We start from the raw sequence: 22,497 nt of genomic DNA, 5'->3' as shown, positions 1-22,497 counted from the left end.
GATGTTCAGAGAGTTCGTAGATGGATAGTATAAAAATGCAATATATCTAAAGACGCATTATATTTTTAAAAAAAGTGTAGAGTTCAATATTAAATAAAATTGACAAAGAATACTACACTTACCATGTAGTGTTTCGTTAGGTCTCTTAAGAATTTTGACCATAAATTTTTTGTTATCATACAGAATTTAATTAGTACTTTATTTTTCTTCAGGAATTAATTAGTTTGAGATCAAAATTCTCAAACAACTAATTAACACTTAAATCTTAAAAATAATATGTTAATTAAATCTATCAAATTCATCACATTTTAGTAACTTATTCTCAAATATCACATTTATAAAACTCAAGATTCATTTGATGGAAGAACTAGAAATTGGAATAATGAATAAGTGAGCAAACTTAGCAGTCATCCCATGATATGAACTTGAGTTAAGCTCCCCCATTCTTCTACGGTTATGGTATGTTTGGTTGGAGAGTGAAGATGAGGAATAAATTTTGCCTAAACGAGTCATTTAAGTAAAGTTTTACTCCACTTTTGCACACCCAAACCAAACATTCTCTTACAGAAAAATGATGAGCATATTGAAAGCATTATTTACAAATTACAATTTACAAGACCCAAAGTGATCTTTACGAAATTTTTTATAAGATAACAATAAGGAATATATATACATAATCAAACCTATTGATTAAATAAAATAGTGAAGAGAGAAGAACAAAATTAAAAGGGTTGGCAAGCCTAACCCTCAATATTATAGAATGATTATCTGTTATCTCTATCTTCCTATATCATCCTTTTTGATAGTAAAATCCCAAAGATCTCCATATTTCTCATTGAAGTCCCAAATGTCCATGGTGTTATAGTCATTGATCAACTTATCTCTAGCTCCCCTCTCCATATTATATATCTGAGGTTCAAAGTGGTGAGGCTTATCCGGCTTATCCATCTCGATTATGCAAAATATGATTGTAAATATACCTGCTCCTATGTATAAGTACTCCCCCTGAAACAAACAAACATTCATCAATGAATGAAACTTAGCATTCATAGTTGAAGTCTTCTTCGTTGTTACCGGAACATTGAAGAAGAATCCGGCAGCAATAGCTGGTGGGAACAGCCATGAAATAAGCCCTGCATACAATATCAATATATAAGAATCAGCCAATTTTTTAAAATTATTTTGAATTTCATCATTGCCTTATTTTCCCCAAGTGAAATTTCAGCATAATGCATATGGAATGAAAAAGAACCTACACAAACATGAATTGAATAGTGTATGATGTACCTTGGAATCCTGTGGGGGGTTCTGCTGCTGCAATCTCTTCGGCAATGGCACTCCAAAATACTCCTGAAAAGGGATGGATGTAAATGGATGATGATGTTTGTGATTATTGAGATGTTGAAAGAGAAAAATATATACCTTTGAGTTCTGCTTCTCCTTCATAAAAAGTGTGGTGGTCATCATAGATTCCATATTGGAACTCTTCAGGGCTGATGCCATTAGTGCGGAATTGGTCTATAGGGTCTTCATTGAGGTCAGGTTCAATCTCAGCAAAACCGGCATTCAACAAGAATGTTCTTCTTCTTCTTCTTGAAGAGCTCTTTGTGAAGATGGCTTGCAAGTTGGGAGATGAGGACTTAGAAGAAGTGAGATTGGAGAATGGAGGAAGAGATGAAAGTGTGAGTGAGGAACAAAGGGCCATCATGTCACTGTGATTCGTTGGTCACCTTGCTTCCTTGCTTCTTATCTCATTAATTCATGCTGCTTTTTTATCCCTTATCTTCTCTTCTCTCCTCTTCTCCTCCAACCCTTTTCTCTTATTTGGATTTACTATGTCTAACCCAAATTCTTTCAACTAAAACATGAGAATTCAACTTAAATTATTCCTTATCTTTGCTTGGTAAATTATATTTATTTATTTATAGTGAAAGTATGAAAATTGAAAATGTATTATTTATTTATAAGGGGAAGTGTTAGTAGTCAAAAGAGACTAAGGGCATGTTTGAGAAGGTTCAAAAGTAATTTTTTTAAACTTTTGACCTATAAAAAATTAGTAGTATTAATGTTTGGTATAATTTTTAAAATTAAATTGTAATTTTTTAATAAGCTATTTAGAAATTTATAGAGAATTTAAAAAAAATGACTTCTCTCATAGTAGTTAGTACTACTAGTTTTTATCACATTTTTATAAAATAAGTACTTTTAAAACAAAAAATCCAAACATAAAATAACTTATAAATAAGTTATTTTTAATGTAGTCATTTATTTCTTAAGTTATTTTTTCAAAAGTAGTTTAATTAAGTTATTTTCTCAAAGTGGGCCTATATGCCAGTGTTATTGGATGCCTATGATACATGGACACGATACGAGACACGCACGTGAATTTTAAAATCTTATATGAAACGTATACATATAAAATATAAAGTAATTTTTAAATAAATCGTAATGATATGCAAATAAAAACTTAATCATAGATGTAAGTCTAAGACATTTGTTAGTGGTTAACATCATTAATAAAAAATCAATTTGATTAATTGAGTAGTTAATTTATTCGCTCTTAATCTAAGTATTAAAAGTTTGAATCTACTTCTGTATGTAATAATTTATGGTCAATAACAAACATTTAAATACAGTTATGATTCACGAGGAATCAATCCTTGAACTGTTGTGATGTAGATCAAAAAAACAAAAAGAACACCGGTTATACATGCTTACTAGTTAACTAAGCAGGGAGATCTTGTGAAAGAATAATTAATCAATTAATTAATTAATTAGAGGTGTCCCCAGCCGGTGGCATGTGAAAGAACAAGGCAGGCAGGGAAGTGAAGTGTGAAAGTCAACAGTGTAATACTAACTGAACTGAACTCAGCAGAGCTAACTAGTCTAAGAATCTTTCTTCAATCTCCAATCATGTAAGTCTTTCTCTTCCTTCTCCTTTTGTGTCTCATGCATACAGATACAGGAAGCATTTTCATGATTCTGTTTGCTGTTAGTTTCAGCCATGGATATGCAGAATCAAATTCCAACCCCTGCCACTGAAGAAGACAACTACGCTTCCCTTTCTGACTTACTTCAAGAATTCACAACTATTCCCAATATTGACAAGGCTTGGCTTTTTAACTCTCATTCAACCAGTAAGGCAGTAACCATCTTTTTTTTATGATTCTTTGTTGTAACTTGTGACATTCACAATCATATTCTCCCACTTCTCTAACATTAGCAACAATATTAACAGCATTGCAGGGAATGTTCTCTATTAATCAACCTGATCTTGTAGCAAATAAGACCAAGAAACTCATGCTATCATGCCAAATCTTTAAAGAATCTGAGAGTTCTGTTAACTTTTTATGGGCTCCATTTCCAATAGAGATTTCTGGAGTCTCATTGATTATTCCATCACCTTCTGGCTCTAAACTATTGCTAATTTGGAATCCCAAGGATGACGAATCGCCTTGCCGCTTTGAAATTTGGAGTCAGTCTCGAATGGAGAAGGATTTCCATATCCCCCAATCTCTGCATGGCTCAGTCTACAATGATAGATGGTAAATCTTTGATTTTTCATCCTCTTTTGCAATTTTGTAGCAGTAGAATAGAAATGTAGAGGCACTTTTACTAGAGATAGCAATTCGCTTCATATAGGAATCATTCCTTTCTGTTATGATTTAGGTTTGAGGGAGTCTCTTGGAACTTGGATGAGACATTTGTAGCTTATGTAGCAGAAGAACCCTCTCTTTCAAAGCCGGAATTTAGGGATGCAGGCTACAAGAAAGGTGGTGGTTGCGTGCCGGCCGACAAGAATTGTGGTACATGGAAAGGCCAAGGGGACTTGGAGGAAGATTGGGGAGAAACATATGCTGGAAAGAGAAGGCCTGCACTTTTTGTTATAAACATCAGCAGGTTTTGTTTTGTTCTTTTCTTTTTTGCACATCGATTTCGGATGATTTTTTAGCTTAAGGTGTAGTTCTTAGTTGAATTAGTGCTGTGACAGTGGAGAGGTACAAGCTGTTAAAGGAATTGACAGATCTTTGAGTGTTGGCCAAGTTGTGTGGGCGCCATTCCACGATGGCTCGGAACAATATCTTGTTTTTGTTGGGTGGTCAGGTGAGAAAAGAAAGCTTGGTATGAAGTACTGCTCTAACAGGCCTTGTGCATTATATGCAGTTAGAGCACCCCATCATGACTCAAAATCTAATGAACAAGAGATCAAGTAAGTCAGTTTAGTAATATAATCTTCTAAATTCTCCCTCTTTTAAATCCTTTTAGATACATAGTACATATTTCTTTTCATGTAGCTCAACTCAAGAATGGTATATACTGAACCTTACTCGAACCATAAGCAGTGCCCTCTTTCCAAGATTCAGGTATGTATGTATGTTTTTTCTTCTTTTTTTCTTTTTGATAATTGAATAAGGCTCAACATTCAAAGTGAATGGAGCAAATTTTACTAGTTTATGAAACTATATCAATTATGGAGAAGGTAGGTGCCTAAAACTGTGACGATCATTTTGGAATTTCGACCAGCCCAAATGGAAAATTCCTTGTGTTTTTATCTGCAAAAAGTGCTGTGGATTCAGGAGTGCACAATGCTACAAACTCACTACATAGAATTGATTGGCCAACCGATGGAAAACTGCACCAATCTGCCAAAATTTATGATATTGTAAGCTCTTCTTCTTCTGTGTGCAGTTTAATTTCTTGCCATAAGTGAGATGCAATAATAGCCTTCTGAAATGCTACTTCATAACTCAAGTCTTTGTATTGTTGTCACTATCAGTTAATAACTCTGCTATTTCCTCTAAATTTTGAAGCTTCCAGTTGTGACAAGCGCCGAGGAAGGTTGCTTCCCCGGGCTTTATTGTACAACTATCCATAATAATCCTTGGCTTCTTGACAACTCTACTATGATCATATCATCTATCTGGCACAGCAGTGAAGTTCTACTCTCAGTGAATGTGTTGAGGCAAGCATATGACAAAACTAAAATAATGTTCAAATGATCCAAGTTCTTGTAGTTCTTATATTCATTCTTTTCAATTTTCATCATGTTATAGTGGGGAAGTTGCACATATCAGCCCAGCAGATCCTAGTTTCTCTTGGAACCTTCTTACACTGGATGGGAACAACATCATTGCCAGTAACAACAAATGCTCAAGTTATCAATAATTTGGCCTTTTAAAGTAGAGAATCAAGTAGTAATATATATCCTTTTTTTTTCCTTTGTCAATCTTTTTGCAGTTTGCAGCAGCCCGGTTGATGTTCCTCAAATCAAGTACGGAACGTTCACTGAGAAATCAAAGGAAAGTATTCCATGGAGTTGGTCAGATATAAGCAGTCCCATGTTCAGATGCTCCGACAAGGTCGAATCACAGACATATAAATTCCATCAGTTTAGAAATTAGTCAAATGACTCGCCGGATATTTGCTGCAGGTTAGGTCGTCGTTGTTTTCTCTCAAGTGCAGTATACTGAAGATCCCAATCAAGGAGGCTTGCCAAGGCATAGCAAAAGGTATTTTTAAGTTACTTTGGTTCTTACATAGATACATTTTTTACTTCAATGTCCTAATTTATGTTGTCAAATTCAAGCTCTTATAAAGGTTTGGATTTGACCTTATTGTATCTGTCCATTTATTATTAGTAGTAGTATTTCAATTTCAGGTGCTAGTAATCCTTTTGAAGCCATATTTGTGTCATCTAAATCCAAGAAAAATGATCCACTAATTGTTATCCTTCATGGAGGGCCACATGATGTCTCTTTGTCTTGCTTTTCAAAGTCTTGGGCATTTCTATCTTCAGTTGGATACAGCTTGCTGATTGTAAATTACAGGTAATCAACAAAGTACTGAATTTCTAAGCATTATTTGTTGCCAATATTGCTAAACTTGTGCCGAGTTTGATTGAGTTCTTTGGTATTCCAATCAAACTAACTGTTTGATCAAGAATCATAAACAGATTCTGTCATTGGTAACAGAGACACACATACAAGTCTCTTTGCCAGAATGTGGAAACCTGTCAAAAGATTCTGCGTTAGCAATATGGTTTAGAAGTTGGTGATAATTTAGCTTCTGTTCTATTGGTTTGGATACTATCTCTGAGACAGAATTCACAAAGATAGAGACACAATTTTTGTCTTAGGAACACAAATTTCATGTAATTCCTGAAACTAAGAACAGAAGATATATGTCTCTATTTCCTGAAACACAACTAAAGGGTCTTTGATCAAATTAAATAGGAACAAAGAAATGCATACTAATTTGTGTATTTTAAGATTCTTATATGTTGTTGCTTCATTCTTCAGAGGTTCATTAGGATTTGGCGAGGAAGCATTACAATCTCTTCCAGGGAAAGTTGGGTGTCAGGTATTTGTTATGTACTGTAGAAACTCACGTACAGTGTCCTCGTTTAAAGTTGATAGTTAAAAACCGTTAAATGACAATTTAGTCAAACCTGTTAAATTATCTTACAATTCTTGTTTATTAACTTTACATGAAGACAATTGTATGTGAGTATTCACCTTTATATATTTAAAAAATTAAACTTGTATGGGGGAAGGCAAGTTTGTTATATTTTTCTTGATATATTTTTATGAATGGTGCAAGTGTAGGATGTGAATGATGTTTTGTCTGCAATAGATGAAGTGATCAAGTTGGGAGTTGCTAGTCCATCCAAGATAACAGTGATGGGTATCTCACATGGTGGCTTCTTGACAACCCACTTGATCGGCCAGGCACCGGACAAGTTTGCGGCCGCAGCCGCTATCAACCCTGTTTGCAACCTTGCACTCATGGTTGGCACAACTGACATCCCTGATTGGTGCTATGTAGAGGCTTTTGGAACCAACTCCAAACATAGCTTCACACAAGCACCTTCTCCACAACACTTGACTCTCTTTTACAACAAGTCTCCTATTTCACACCTCTCTAAGGTTTGTACACATTGAACAGGACACACATTTCTTATTGCACTACCACCTAGGAGCATGGACACACCAAGGTGTTCGCATGTCCGACATGCGAACCAACAAAATTTATTATATAATGTTTCTCAATCTTGAATATGCACATATACACCGTGTCCAGTGTTCGTGTTAGTATATGTTTTCGTAGACCCCTAGTAAAGAAAGCAAGTTGAAGCATGAAGCTGATATAATATTTTCTAGGTTGTAATTTGATAAATTAAATTGTAAGTGCAGGTAAAAGCACCAACACTTTTCTTATTAGGTGCTAAAGATGTACGTGTTCCAATTTATGATGGATTGCAGGTAACTAATTAAGTGATTTGGTTGTGCCTTATCATTGAGCTTAGTCAAATTGGAACTATATGTGTTAATACAAAAATGCTATATGCATACCAAAAAATCAGTTACCAAATTAGTTATTATATATTTGTATATAATTTAACTCATTTTTAAATGTATATTACTGATAGTTGATTTTGGTATACACTTAGCATGATTGGTATTAATATCTAACTAATAATAATGATGTTCAAATAAATGTCTTTGATAGTATGCTAGGGCTTTAAAGGAGAAAGGAGTCGACGTCAAAACCATTATGTTCCCAAACGATGTCCATGGACTCCAAAGGTACACTGATAAATCATTCATGTGTGTTTATTTATTAGCTTAAGATTTTGGAATAGAAGGTTCATGACATAAACTTTTGATTTGGAATGCGATGAAATCACTATCATGGTTAACCATCTTATCTTGTTTATGTTATGTTTCTTTTCAGACCACAATCTGAGTTCGAATGCTTCCTTAACATTGCGGTGTGGTTCAACAAGTATTGCAAATTGCAAGTAAAGGATCACACTTGACAACTGTGAAGAGAACGGCTGTTTTGATGATGGCAATTCAAATGTAATGCTAGTTTTGATGATGGCAATTCACATGTAATGCTGTTTTGATGAACGGCTGTTTTGATCCTGCAAGTAAATCAACTAAGACTCAAATATTATTTGATAATATTGAGTCTATTTCATCATTTGTTGCTTCTTTTTAAAAGGTTTTTTGAAGTCATAGGCTTTTTGAATGATTGAGGATCACCCTCTATGTTCATCACAATAAGAATCTTATTTGTCATAGAATTCCTAGTTCTTTCTACTAAAAAAGTGATAGCATGAGAAAAAATAAAATTTGGACTCAAACCCTTTTCTTTTCTTATTTTCAAACTCTTCCTTAGTTCAATCAATTATTTGTCATTTAGATGTTTATTATTTTGATTATTTATTCTTGTAAATGTTAGTATTATTTTGGGAATATTTTGAACGAGAAGTTGAATTATTGATAAATTTATTTTCAATAAATTCTACCTCTCTTGATTCAACAACTATATTAGACAGAAAGTATAATATTATACTTTAGAATTTTGAGCATATCCTATAAAAGTATCTTTTATGGCTCTTGGCTTCAATTTGATTCTCTTTTGATCAGGATCTTGATAAAAGGCTAAACATCCCACACTTTTAGATAGTTCAAATTAGGTTTTCTTCCTTTTCAAATTTCATAAGGAAAAACCTTTCTATGTCTTGATGATATCCTATTATGAATATAACATGATGTCAATAATGTTTCATCGCACAACAAAAGCAATTTTGTATTTAATAACATTGAATTAACTATATCTGCTAAGGTCCATTTTTTTTTTTTACCAAACCATTTTGTTGCGGAGTATATGGAGCGGAAGATTTATACACAATACCATGTAATTCACAAAAGTTATCAAATTCATTAGAAAAATATTCTCCACCTCGATCACTACGAAGAACTTTTATTTTCTTATTATGCATATTTTCTACTTCTATGTTATATTTCTTAAACTTTTTAAAAGCTTCATCTTTATTTCTAAGTAAATACATATAAATAAATCTAGAACAATCATCAATAAAAGTTATAAAATATCTTTTTTCTTCTCTAGTAATATTGCCATTTAATTTACAAATATCACTATGAATCAATTCTAATAAATGTGTATCTCTTTCAATTTTAGAAAAAAAATTTAGTAATTTTAGATTGTATGTAAATATCACATTTCCTATTAAAATCCGTGTTATTGAGATAAATATAGTTATTTTTATGCATATATTCAATTGATTTGTAATTTAAGTGTGCTAATCTACTATGTCATAAATCACAAGAATCAATAACATACAAAGAAACATTCACTTTATTGATACTAAATTTAAACATGTCTTCAATACAATATTCTTTTCCTATAAATACATTATTATTAGGGTAAAAAACACATATATGCCAAGGGGAGATTGATATTACGCAAATCAGCCAAACAAGAATCTCATTCATCAATCAACCAGAGTACAATATAATGTAATTCGAATTATATTTTTTCATAATTCGAATCAATCTAGATCGAATTATGACCAACCCAAGCATACAAGTAGTTCGAATTAAGTAAGGTCGAATTAGACAACCATAATTCGAATTTAGTCAATTCGAATTACATGCATCACGTGACAAAGGGAAGTTCCAATCATATTGATTCGAATTACTCCCTTTTCGTAACAAATTCTAATAAATTTTTTTAATGAATTTATTTAAATTATACTACAAAAAATATTTTATTCTAAGCAAAATAATTTTAAAAAATGACTTAAAAATGTTTTTTAAATTATTTTGCATACAATAAAATATTTTTTTGTGGTATAATTTAAATAAATTTATTAAAAAATATTCATGAGCTATCAAGAATGGGCAGAAGAGTATTGTATAAAACTCAAATTGCTCACCGTATAATTTGAATAAGGCTTGATTTGGTAAAGCTTTTACTTTTTAAGAGTAACTCATGAAAGACGACTTTTTAAAAGCTATAGCACTTGCGTTTGGTAAAATCACATTAAAAATAGCTTTTAATAAGTACAAGTACTATAATTGTGTTTGGTAAAACAGCTTTTAAAAATTAAAAAAATTATAATAAACATATTTATAATGAAGAATAATATTTTTTTAAAATTTTAGAGACCAATAATTTAAATATTTATTTGATTTACTCTCTATATTAATATAAATAGAGTTATCATTAGTCAATAATAAAGCTTGTACTGATACGTCTATTACCCATTTATATATATTGACTCACTTATACAAATCACAAAAAATGAGACACATATCTCAAGTAAAATTACATGAAGATTGTGTTAGAATTTGTGAAGGTTAGGTTGAGAAATTAGAAATATATGAGGATTCCAATGGCAATATAATGACAGAAAATATGTGTGGAAAAATAAATAAAATATATTTTTTAATTGTTTTGTATAAAATAAAATATTTTTTTTAATTTCTAAATTATTATTGACTATGTAGAGTACTTTATTTAAAATTTGAGTACATGCATGTATTTACCTAAGTCATTAGAATATTACAAATTTTTATAGTACTCCTAACATTTTTTAAGCCATTTTTTTTAAATTGTTTTGCATAGAATAAAATATTTTTTGTAGTATAGTTTAAATAAATTTATTAAAAAATTTATTAAAAAATATTTATGAGCTATTAAAAATGGACAAAAGTATATTGTATGGAATTCGAATTGATAACTCATTAATATTTTAAAGAAGTCTCATAATTAAATATTTTGTTAGCTTTTTTTAATGCATGAAATAAAATATAGATTTTTAATTTTTAAATTATTATTTTTTTAATAAATTTTTTTAATAAATTATTAATTTTTTTACCTGATTCGAATTACTCTGTGTGTATAATTCGAATCAGGTTGATTCGAATTAGTGCGTGTATAATTCGAATCAATATGATTCGAATTATATGTAAATGGAGTTCAAATTGAGTAGATTCGAAATATATAAAAATGGCTATTGGTAGATTCATGTAGTAGATTTTTATTTGGCTTATTTGTGTAAATTTTTTCTTCTCTTGGTTTAATACAGTGATTTGCCCTTATTATTAAGCAAGATTACTTTATCGGATTCCATTACAACTTTAAATCCATTCTTACACAAGAGACTAGCAGAAACTAAATTTTTTCTCAAATCTGGAACATGAAGTACATTTATTAAACTTAATTTCTTTCCGGATGTAAAATTCAATTCCACAATTCTTTGACCACAAACATTGGTTAAGTTGTCATTGCCCATCAAGACTTCTCTATTGTTCACTTTTTCATATGTTTTGAATTGATTACGATCATTGCAACCCTGAACAGCAGCCCCAAAATCTAACCACCACTCAAGTGATTTTCCAGTGTTGCTATGTTGAGTTTTGTAACCATGCCAATATGCATATTTTGTACTTTTTCTATAAACATAGCAATTAGATCCTTGTCTTCCACTAAGTTGATCTTTGAAACACTACAAGAAAAATACCCATTCAGCCACACTTTTTTTAAGCTACATTTGAAAAGCGTAGCCTATTCATAGAATAGGCTACGCTTTTCTCCGTGTTGCCTTTTTGTAAGAGAAAAGGATACACAAATGCGGCATCATTTAAAAAGCGTAGCCTTAGGTATTATAGAAATCACTTAGTTGATATCTATAGGTTCACTTTTCGTATCAAAGGAGATGCTTTTAAAGGGTAGCCTATTTTTTAAGTTTTGGGTGCACTTAAAAAGTGATGCCTAATGTATCCAGAGCAAAATACTTATCACTTGGTAACTTTTTTCCTCTTTTATGCGAAAGGAAACCTACACTTAGCGAACATTTTGTCAATTCCCTCCTCCTAGGTCATCACTCCCCTCCAAAGCCCCTTCATCCTTGCACTGACCCGTGAAGAAACCCTCTCACCACACTCACCATCGCCACTGACCACCCACCATCGTGCAGAAACCCTCTCACTGCACCATCGCGAAGAAACCCGTACTCCTATTCGCCCTCACCATTGTCATCTCTGCGCATCTCACCTTCGCCAACCCTGTCGCGCACAACCCTCACCGACGCCACCACTCACTCATCTTCATCACTCACCACTCACCACGCCGTCACTCATCTTCATTGTTGCTTCTCTTCGCTGCGCGCTCACATCAGGAAGACTCTGCCTCAACTGAAAGCCTCTCATCAGTCGCTCACCATTGTCAAGAAGGTATGTATTCACCTTCATTTCTGATTTTAGGGTTGCAATTTGGGGGTTTGGTACAAAATCTTATGAACTCGTGAATTGATGAACATGCATGCTAATGTTGCGGTGCAGTAAAACTAGTGAATTTGGGGGTTTCATTCTGTTAGTGTTGCACCCCAGGGTTTACTGTGAGTTGTTGTTAAAATTTTATGGTTGATCTAGTTGTTTCAAGCTGGTAAATTTAGTGTTAGTTGATTTGAAGTTTGTGTGCTATGATTGATCTAATTGTTGAGGTTGTGAAATTAAGATTTCTTTCGATTTTGAACTTTGTTTAAGAATATCGGTTAGCTTGATGAGTGTGGAGGATAGTTCAGTGTTATCAAAATTAAGTAAAATTAGTCACTATTATAGTTTCACATACAGATAAGTACTTATATTTCAAATCATAACTCATAAGTATGAAGTTGATTTATATTTAAGATGATGAGAGGGACTGATTTCACTTGTATTTAGGAAATTAGATCAAATCTATAAGAAAAATTTGACATAGACCAAAATCATAAATAGCTAACTCTAGAAGTGACTAGAAATTTATTTGAAAAGAAATTTAATTTGGGGGTTTTGGGGTTATAGGTTCTTTTTTGGGTACTGATTCGCCAAAAATATATTAAGCTAGGGGATTCATGTTTGGTCCATCAATTGCATTGGTGATATTGGTGGCAAATTGATATATCTGTCTCAATTCATTTTTAATTTACAATTTAGGTTGATAATTCTTATTTTTCTGTTTGAAGCAATGCCGTTTTCCCCTTTTGCACTTGAAATTAAGCTGATTGGCATGATTTTGTGAATTTTACATTCAGCTTTGTAAGTAGCTCGGTCATTTCTTTCAACATAATCTTGTATTGATTGCGCCGAGTGTGCAGGTATCTAGATGTATTACTACTGATTTGCTAAATATATCAGATTAGTTTACATTTAGAATTGTTTCAGGTTCTCTGTGTCCTACTACTTTAGAATGCTGGGCCGAAATCTAAGGATGTCTCTGCATGTTCCTCTTTTGTAAAAGGAAGAGATTAAGCATCAAATTCTAAACAGTATTATCAAGGATTCGGTAAGATTAATAAAGATCAAAAGCAACTAACTTATCCTGTGACCTATAGGTCATGGTAGCAGCCTCATTCATTGGGGCACTAGTTTATGCAATAGCTGGTCTTTTTGTAGTATGTCAGTTCAAAACTAACTAGTATTTTGCTACTAAGTAAAGGAAATATTTGCACTGGCAGAGACACAATACACAATACACAATGCACATATATATCCAAATCAGTTAGATATATCTATGTTTATGAGTTACAAAATATAAATCTGATTAACTTGTTTCTAAATTCTTATTAACAAGTATAGACTTTTTTGACCTGTCCTTCTCTTGTGGTTTTTCTGCTGATATATAATTCAGATTCAGCTTTTATCTCAGTTAAAGTAAGTAATCAAACAAGTTCTCCTGGTTCTATTCACATTGATAATTTGGATAAGGTGAGCTTTTTATAGCCCTTTTATTCTGTTTCTTCTGAACTTCCATCTTTGGTTAATAAATTGCTTACTCTCCTTTATTTAGTGAAGCTTTCATGGCCCAAGACATTGGTCAATAAGTGGTTGAATATCAAGTGCAAAACTAATAACTTTCAAGCAGATGATGATTTTGATGATGATGTCCTTTATCAAGGTAATTGACCAATTTTTCACATGGCTTCAATGCAATCTAGAACTCTAGAATTGGGATTCTTAGCTTTCATTTAAAAAGATTGTTTTTTATTTATTTTTTAAATGGCTAGACTAGTTAACTATACATATATCTTTTCAATAATACACCCTCAATTCTGTTTAACTTTTGTGAGCAATGTTCTTTTCTTTTCTTTCTTTGTTTATTTAATTTACCCTTAGTTATGTTGTTTTCCAGCTTCCATGGTTTTTCCTACCATTATTGGTACCCCCAAAAATAATTTTTGTTTTATTTTGTTGTGTTGTGTTTGATTGAGTGACATGATTAAATAACAGTGGAAAGAGAACAATTTTATTTACTTTATGGTTTTTCCTTTTGCATTTGGAATATTGGTGCAAAATTGATATATCTGTCTCAATTCATTTTTAATTTTATAATTTAGGTTGATGATTCTCACTTTACTCTTTGAGACAACGCCGTTTTTCCCTTTTGCACTTGAAATTAAGATGATTGGCATGATTTTGTGAATTTAGCATTCAGCTTTAATGAGAATAATAGAAAAGCAACAAGTTTGTTTTCTTGTATTTTTAATCTTTAATCTGATACTTGCAATTGGAACATGTGCTTCATTTGTTGCTCTTGCCAAGCAGACTTTTCAGAATTTATTCGGTTCTATGATTTTGTTTTCTTCATGTGTCGCGAGAATGGTCAAAAGAATATTTGTAAGTAGCCCGGTCATTTTCTTTAATATAATCTTGTATTGATTGCGTATGGTGGTGAATCAGTATGCAAAATCCTTACATGGTTCTCTTTTTGAATTATGATAATCTACCGCTGTAAGCAGGGCAGTAACTGCTTGGAAATTAGTTCTTGCTGGGAATGAACAAAGGAATGAACACTGATACAATTGTTAAGGCCAAGAGTTTTCTTGATGGTGATGAAGATCAGCATGAAAAAGATGTGTTTGAGAAGAATTTGAAGGTGCTTCAGAATATCTTTTAGTCATTATGCTGAGATTAGAAGATTAATAATTTTTTGTTTGTTAAGTTCTTTTCGGATATAGAGGGCAAACTTTGCATTTTAATTGATATGTGATACAAGTTTCATGTGACTTAAATTATCTCTTCTTAAGATTATGTCTTTGAATTGTGTAAAGATGATTTTTATTATTTCAATGAAGGACCTAAGGCTACACTTATATAAAGTAGCTATGGTTATACAGAAAATTAAAAAAAAGGACCTAGGGCTACACTTATATAGAGTAGCTATAATATACAATGCGGCTACGTTTTACAAGTGATGCAGTAGCGTTGAAAAGCGTAGCCTATTCTAGTAAAAATGGAAGCTGAAAAGCGTAGCCTTTGGTCCTGGACAGCATCACTTAAAAAGCGTAGCCTATTCCCAAACGCCAAAAGCGTAGTCCTTGGTGTTGAAAAGTGTAGCCTTTGAGAATAGGCAACGGCCGAATAGGAATCACCATAAAAAGCGTAGCCATAGCCCAAAAAGCGTAGCCGTAGCCTAAGGCATCATTTTTTTCACTTTTAGCTACACTTTTCAAGTGTACCTGAATGGGTGTTTTTCTTGTAGTGAAACTTTCTTTTCAGAAGTTTATATTTTTTGATGTAATATCATTTCTTGTGACAATGATAACACTCTCTTTGTCTCTTCTTGCCTTGTTTTTAATCTTTTGAGAACTTTCTTTTCTTCTTATTGGTTTTGTCTTCACCAATATGATTCACTTTAGAACTTTGAGAGAGATACACAACATCACGTTTTCGAGTTTCCTCCTCTATACGTATATGTCTTAGTAATTTCTCAATTGTGAAGTCCTCACCAAGATGTAAAAGTTTCTTCCTATAACCGTTTCATGATGAAGGCAATTTTAAAATAATTGCTCCAACTTGTAATGATTTAGGGATCACCACTTGTAGATCACGAAGTCTACTTACAAAGATTTGTAATTCATGAATTTGATCCATAACAGGCATAGTATCATTCATAATAAATTTAAAATATTTCATCATAATAAACTTATCTGTTTCTTGTCGTTCAGTATTGTACTTTTATTCCAAAGATTTTCAAATCTCCAATGGTAATTGAATTGGCACATAGAGATCATATATAGAGTCGGTCGGATAAAGTATTGAGAATATAACCTCGACATGCAAAAGTATCTTCATCATGTTTCTTTTCCAATTGAAAAATTTTTTTCTTTCTCTTCCGGTGTGAAATTTTCAGCGGCATCGGCAATTGGTGTAGTCTTTGGGTCAATCACATATGCAAGAGTGAGAATTGAAAAAAGAAACATCATCTTGTCCTTCCAACGGTTGAAGTTCATTCCATCAAAGCGATCTAACTTGACAAACTCTTTATTCATGACCTTAAACATGGTGTTTTGATCTTGTGCCATCTTCAAGTAATATCTCTCTAAAATTGTTGGGTATATGAAGATGGTTTCAAAGGCACAAATTAGATCGCTTTTTTTAAAGAGATATTTGTCCCACACTTAGTTGTTATATGATTGATGACAATACTTTCTCAAGATACAATGAAATCTAAGAATTTCTTAATTAGTAATAGTAAGAAATTCTCAACTCTCTTAAACAAAGAAAATCTCTTATTTGTTAAGTAAAATGTACACTTAGTACTTATATGTTTGAAATAGTGGACAAAGACTTATTTATACATATTGCACGTAGAAATTATAATTTGTTACGTACACAAATAGTTGTGTCTTTTCTATTGTCAATAGATACAATATTTTGAGCATACACAATTCTTAAAGAATTGTGTCTCTTTAACCAATAGATACAATGTTTTGAATATACACAATTTTTAGAAGGTTGTGTCCCTTTAGTCAAATGGTACTAAATGGTTAGTAACTGTTTATTAATATTAATTAATCAAATTTGTAAATATCTTTAGTGTCAGTGAGTTACGAACCTTATCTGGTATTAAATTTATTAATAAAGACTATATCATTTGAGTTATAGTTCGTTGACAAATAAGTTACAAACCTTGTCTAGTATTAAATTTGAATGTCAAATAATATAAATGTTCGAATAGCAATAATATTCATATTGCTTTTTAATTAGACAGACAACAATGGCGTTTATAACGTCTTTAAATAAAAATATCAATTCTATTATATGAATAATGAGACATACGAACAATATGAACAATGGATCGCATTTTGGACCCACTAACAAGGATTATATTTAATTATTTTAAAATTTGATTTTTAAAATTAAAATTAACTTTTCTTTTTTAACCTATTGTTCCTTTTGTTCAAAAAAAGGATTGTTCCCTATACTTTTTCTAAAAATATATGATCTCGTCCATTAAATGGTTGTCATGTATTAGACTTTTAACATGTGTCATAGATTAAAAGTGTCATTTTTATTAAAAAGTATTGTTATATTCTTGAAATCATTATTTTAATTCTAATACCAATTTCTTAATTTTTTTACAATTTAATTTTTTAACAAAAAAAGTTACTAAAAGATTGTTTTATTTTTTTATTATTTTTTATAAATTTTATAATATTATTTTTCTGCTTTCATCTTATTATTATTTTGATTTTTTTATTTTGCAAACTTAATAATTTTTTACGAATTACATTTTTATTTGTAATATTTATAATTTTTTAAATATTTTTTCTCTTATTTTTTAAAATCTATATTTTAATCTACTAATTCTTATTATTAATTGTTCTATTTTTAGTCTAGTGATTCTTATTTATTTTTGAATTCTTTAAATAAAATTTATTGTGTAATTGAGATTTTGAAAAAATTTATTTTATATAAATTTAAGAAATTTAATGTCCTTTAAATTAATATTAGTTAAAATTATTAATATAATTATTTTTTTCTTAAATATTCAATTTTATTCATAATTTATACTTTTATTATTAATCTATGCCTTTTAGAGTATACTTTTTAATTAGTTAAATAAATTAAAAAAAGTTATTTTTTCCATCTTTATATGAGTGGTGCTCTTTCAATTAATCTCATTAATAATTAAACATTCAAGATCATTCAAGAGATTAAGATCTAATATATAAATAATATCTATCTCAATGTTGTTGATCATAAGATATGCAAGAATAATAGTATAAGCTTGGAGATCTATTACTTTAGAAGTTGGTTGCTTTGTCCCCATATTACAAGACACCTATCATGTACCCTAAAGTTGATTCAGACTTTCTCAATTTTGAAACAATAATGGCTGAATTTTAATATTTGAATCTTTTATCCCAAATGCATATAATGGCCAACCAGATGATTTCCAATGCATATGTGTTAATAGGAACCGGATAAGTATGTGGAAAAAGAAGTGCATTGGGGAATAATAAAGCAGGGATTTTAGCATGTTGCCTAATACTATTTTGGTGGTCAAACTCAGCATCATGGTCATGACAAGTGGGAACACTCACTCAACTAAATTCATTTATTTGCATGTAATAATAATATATATGAATGCATGTTTAGAAGAAAATAATAATAGAAATAATGATAATTAATATATATAATAGAAGGCTATCTTTCTATTTTCATATTATTGATAAATTTAAGTAAAATATCCAAGATCTAGAAAATAAAATAAAATAAAATATTAGCTCATCTATATATAAAAAGAAAGCACTGGGGAAGATTTCTGGTGACCCAAAGAGAGGATAGATTAATAGAAGGCTATATTTCTATTTTCATGTTATTGATAAATTTAAGTAAAATATCCAAGACCTAGAAAATAAAATAAAATAAAATAAAATAAAATAAAATATTAGCTCATCTATATATAAGAATGGCAACAGAGAAATACCTTCCGTTCCCTCTTTATTTTTGTCACGGTATCCATAAATATTAATTAAATTTTTTTAAAAAACAAAATTTTAAAAAAATTAATATAAAAATAATAATCATAATGTAAACCAGTTCAACATAATTCAATTTACACTAAAAATTCATAATATATTCATAAAAAAATAGAAACACAATTTTTTAAAAAATAATATATACCACTGGTGGAATTTTTAAGAGACAATAGGGCCATGACCCTTAAATATTTTGTAAAAAAAAAAGCCATTGGATTAAATTTTACACAACTAAATCAGCTATATCAGGTTCAACACCTACATTTTCCATTCTTTTTTAACTTTTTTTGTTGTCCAAATTGGACTACTGACCTTTGTATTTTGGGTTTTGGCTAATTTACTAATTGGTTAAAACCTTTAAATTTCTTAGAGAAAAGAAAAAGAAAAGCCTTCGTATTTTACACATGGTATATATTACTTGTAGTAAAAAAAAATTTACAAGTATTACTTCCAATGAAAAAGAAAAGTAAGAATCTCACTGGTAGAATAAAAATAGTTGGACAAAACGATAAGATTTTACAATTTTCACGCTGCAATTAGTGGGATTGGAATTAAGATTTTTTTATTTTATTTAATTTAGTACTATCTATGTTTTATTGGTTCGTTAATTTAATTTTTTTAGATAAAATATTACAAGCATTAGTATCATTCGATTCGTATAGATTTGATGGAAAATTCACAATTTATATCTTTTAAATTCTACCAAAAATTATATTAAAACTTAAATATATAATTATATAAATTTTATGTTAAAATTATATATTGACCCAAAAAAAATTTTCATGATCGGTCATTGTGGATTAGTGGATATATAATATTAACTAACTAGAAAGTGAATTTAGCTTTCTCTTCTTGTTTGTATAAATATTTCATATTTATTATATTGCCTATCACGAACATAAATATTAAACTCTTCGAATTCTAAGGGTAGTGCTTATTTAAAAAAAAAATAAGAGTTAGAAAAAATATTAGGAACTAATTTTTTTCAGCCAACTGTACTTTTTTTGTTTTTAAGTTTTTTTTTTCATCTTAATCTTTGCGCATCTACTATTTTATTAGTTGCTAATTGACTGAAATAATTAAACTAATTCCTTAAAACATCGAATTAATTAACATTTGGTTTTGCCAATTTAAGCATCCATCATTGGCAATTTTAAATGGGGTAGTAATGACCTATTGCGTTCTCTAACTTTACTTGTAATGGAAATTTAATGATGGGGATTTTATTATGAAAATGTTATAGCATTAGAAAGTTTATAAAGGAAGCGGGGACACTGATGACCAACCTAAATAACTATGTTGGAAACAAGTCAACAACTACAGTAATTAAAACCGAAATCGAAAATGCTAATTATACAACTACAAGTCAATTACCAACAACCAATTCAACAATTTACACCACATATTATATAAAAATGATAATATTAAATAGACAAAAAAAATCATCTAAATTTAATTTATTTAATATTTATTGATTCTAATAACAATTAATACGAGAGAAGTTCAATTTACACTCACCTTATATAAAGATATTTGTTGATTGTTTTTGGTTCTCCATGGTCTAGCACGACAGATTAATAACTAATTTATTTTGAATTTAAACTTTTATTTAAAAGTTTGTCGTTGGTTAATGAATTACTATATATACAAAATGGTATTCAAATTCTCAACATTTATTTGAGCGAACAAGTAAACTGACTACTCGACGTCTAAACCAACCCAAATTAGTTATAATTATTGACTTATAATTGTATTGTTAGTATTTCTAAGCCAAAAATATGTAACAAACCATCTTTATAAACGGGTTGAGGTAACAATAATCACTCTTCACAAACAACTCAAATAAACAGCTATAGAGAGAACTGTGATTCAGGGAAGAGAGATGTTAGTAGGTCTCTTAGCTAGCAAAAATATTTGTCATATATATCTCATAGCTTGCGTAAAATTGCATGAGAAAGGGGGCGCCGTAAAAATATTTATGATTTTCTTAAAAATTATTTATGATGTTTGAATTTGAAGCACTCTTATTTAATAGAACTCCTTTAAAAAGATGATCAGAAATCTAAACAATGGGAAAATAGACTATAAATTTAATTTAAATACATATATAAAAAATAAAAAAATTCTACAAATTATCTAAATAAAAAATACACTCAATTATTCTAAAAAAAATAACTATCCCAAACCCTAATTTATCAAACATTTCACTTTAATACCTTCTTCTCTCTCAACTGACTTTCGTATCATACCACTTCACCGTCGCTGTTTGGCTTGCTACACACGGTATCACCGGCGCCACTCACCCATAGTGAAAATAACCATCTACTTAAGAATAAAAATAATCATCCACATACCTAATAAATTGAACATCCAACATATTTTAATTATATATAACTAAACTCAATCCAATCAAAATAATCATCCACGTAACAATTGAAATAACCATCCACATACCTGCTAAAATGATCATCCTAAAACAGCGACATCGTCAGGAGGGGGGTTATGGCCAAACCAGCAACGGACGAAGAAGCCTGGCCGCGAGGTTGGTGAGAGCTCGACGACGGATGGGGTGCATAGCGTAGTAGCACCGAGGTCGACGAGTTCAGCAGCGAGGAGTACGACCGTATGGAAAGAGAGAGACAGCGGCGTTGAAAACGATCCCGAAGTTGGCTTCCAGAGAGAGACGAGCCTGACACAACGAACGCGCGACGGATCCGCGATGATGGCTGCCGGGAGAGTGGCGCGAAAACAGCCGTAGCAGCGTTGGACTGAGCGCCGAAGGACAAGGCATGTCGGGCTGACCGGCAGAGGTGTAAGCAGTGTTAGTAGGAGGTTGCGGTGGCGTCGGTATGGCTGGTGGGAGTGCAATGGCGCAAGATGAAAACCGGAGAAGATGAGATTAAGAANNNCATTGCTAAAATATTCATAAAGTTCACAAGTAATGAAAAATCTATTTCGTTATTGTTTTTGTTTTTGTTTCTAATGGTTAATAAATATACTAAATGAATAATAAAATAATAATTTATAAAATAAAAAATAAATTTAATAATTAAATAATATATAAAAATTTAATTTATAATTAAAATTAAATAAAAACTATTTAACAGTTATTAAAAAAATAAAAAATATATTTTATTATAAGATCATTTAAAAATCTAAACGTTGTGGGACCGTTGAACTCGATGCCGTATTACTATTATATATTATAAATTTGTAACTAATTGTATTTAACATTGAAAATGACAATGCATCACTGTTCTTTTGAAAATATAATTAAAGAGTATTTATAATTAATAAAATCAGTGATGATAAATGGGTTATAAAAATACTGAAGTTGAAAGTTTAAGTATGCATTAACAATATATATTGATGTTCAAAGATTATATACTTATATCGTTATACCATTAACAAAGAAGATGAGATGATACTACTTACTACCTAAAAAATAAAAAAGATGAGATGATATAAAGAGTAATAATAGTTTTCCTTTTTTGGTTGTCTAGAGTAATAACAGTTGAGTCTTGCTACTCAAACAAACTTTTTTTAGTAATAAAATCTAATCAAACAATATACTTGTAAGTTACACACACTTTTTTCTTTGTTTTTTCTTTTTTGCATTTAGTACTCTTCTTTTTTTGTATTTTTTTATTCTTTTTTCTATTGCTGTTGTATTTCTTTATTGAGTATATACCCATTTTGGTCCTTAAAGAATTTTATACTGGACACTTTAGTCCCCAACTAAAATTAATTATTCGATTGGTTCCTAACAATTAATTTCGTCAGTCACTTAGATCTTTTACTCCGTTAACTCTAACGGAGGACAAAATAGTCCCTGACAACTCTAACATAGACAAAATAGTCCATGACAACTCTAA

General features: G+C 30.6%; 2 protein-coding genes and 1 long non-coding RNA gene across 4 annotated transcripts; 2 read left to right on the top strand and 1 right to left on the bottom strand.

Annotated features, from left to right (window-relative positions):
• Positions 1 to 534: 534 nt before the first annotated feature.
• LOC107473625 (photosynthetic NDH subunit of subcomplex B 5, chloroplastic) lies at positions 535 to 1,840 on the bottom strand. Its single transcript, XM_016093210.3, has 4 exons — positions 1,423 to 1,840; positions 1,288 to 1,350; positions 1,075 to 1,133; positions 535 to 1,005 (listed from the first exon to the last, which is right to left on the bottom strand). Exons 1-4 carry the CDS (start codon positions 1,706 to 1,708, stop codon positions 778 to 780), a joined length of 636 nt encoding a protein of 211 aa, XP_015948696.1. The 5' UTR covers positions 1,709 to 1,840; the 3' UTR covers positions 535 to 777.
• An 840-nt stretch (positions 1,841 to 2,680) lies between these two features.
• LOC107473606 (acylamino-acid-releasing enzyme-like) lies at positions 2,681 to 8,021 on the top strand. Of its 2 annotated transcripts, none has more exons than XM_016093189.3 (17): positions 2,681 to 2,915; positions 3,003 to 3,137; positions 3,239 to 3,545; positions 3,670 to 3,900; positions 3,992 to 4,210; positions 4,296 to 4,364; positions 4,525 to 4,663; positions 4,812 to 4,963; positions 5,055 to 5,137; positions 5,239 to 5,360; positions 5,432 to 5,510; positions 5,660 to 5,828; positions 6,300 to 6,360; positions 6,606 to 6,926; positions 7,194 to 7,262; positions 7,510 to 7,586; positions 7,735 to 8,021. In XM_016093189.3, exons 2-17 carry the CDS (start codon positions 3,005 to 3,007, stop codon positions 7,817 to 7,819), a joined length of 2,316 nt encoding a protein of 771 aa, XP_015948675.1. In that variant the 5' UTR covers positions 2,681 to 2,915; positions 3,003 to 3,004; the 3' UTR covers positions 7,820 to 8,021. The 2 variants fall into 2 exon arrangements, with proteins under 2 accessions (XP_015948675.1, XP_015948681.1); XM_016093195.3 differs by having other exon boundaries at positions 2,997 to 3,137.
• A 3,760-nt stretch (positions 8,022 to 11,781) lies between these two features.
• LOC110278061 (uncharacterized) lies at positions 11,782 to 14,809 on the top strand. The gene is made up of 4 exons (XR_008006725.1): positions 11,782 to 12,050; positions 13,020 to 13,140; positions 13,486 to 13,562; positions 13,645 to 14,809. It is a non-coding gene; the product is annotated as an uncharacterized LOC110278061 (long non-coding RNA).
• Positions 14,810 to 22,497: the final 7,688 nt, after the last annotated feature.

The sequence above is a fragment of the Arachis duranensis genome, chromosome 1, assembly GCF_000817695.3.
Source record: "Arachis duranensis cultivar V14167 chromosome 1, aradu.V14167.gnm2.J7QH, whole genome shotgun sequence".
NCBI lineage: Eukaryota > Viridiplantae > Streptophyta > Magnoliopsida > Fabales > Fabaceae > Arachis > Arachis duranensis.
Note: the sequence above shows the minus strand (reverse complement) of the source record. Positions and strands in the feature narration are given on the sequence as shown.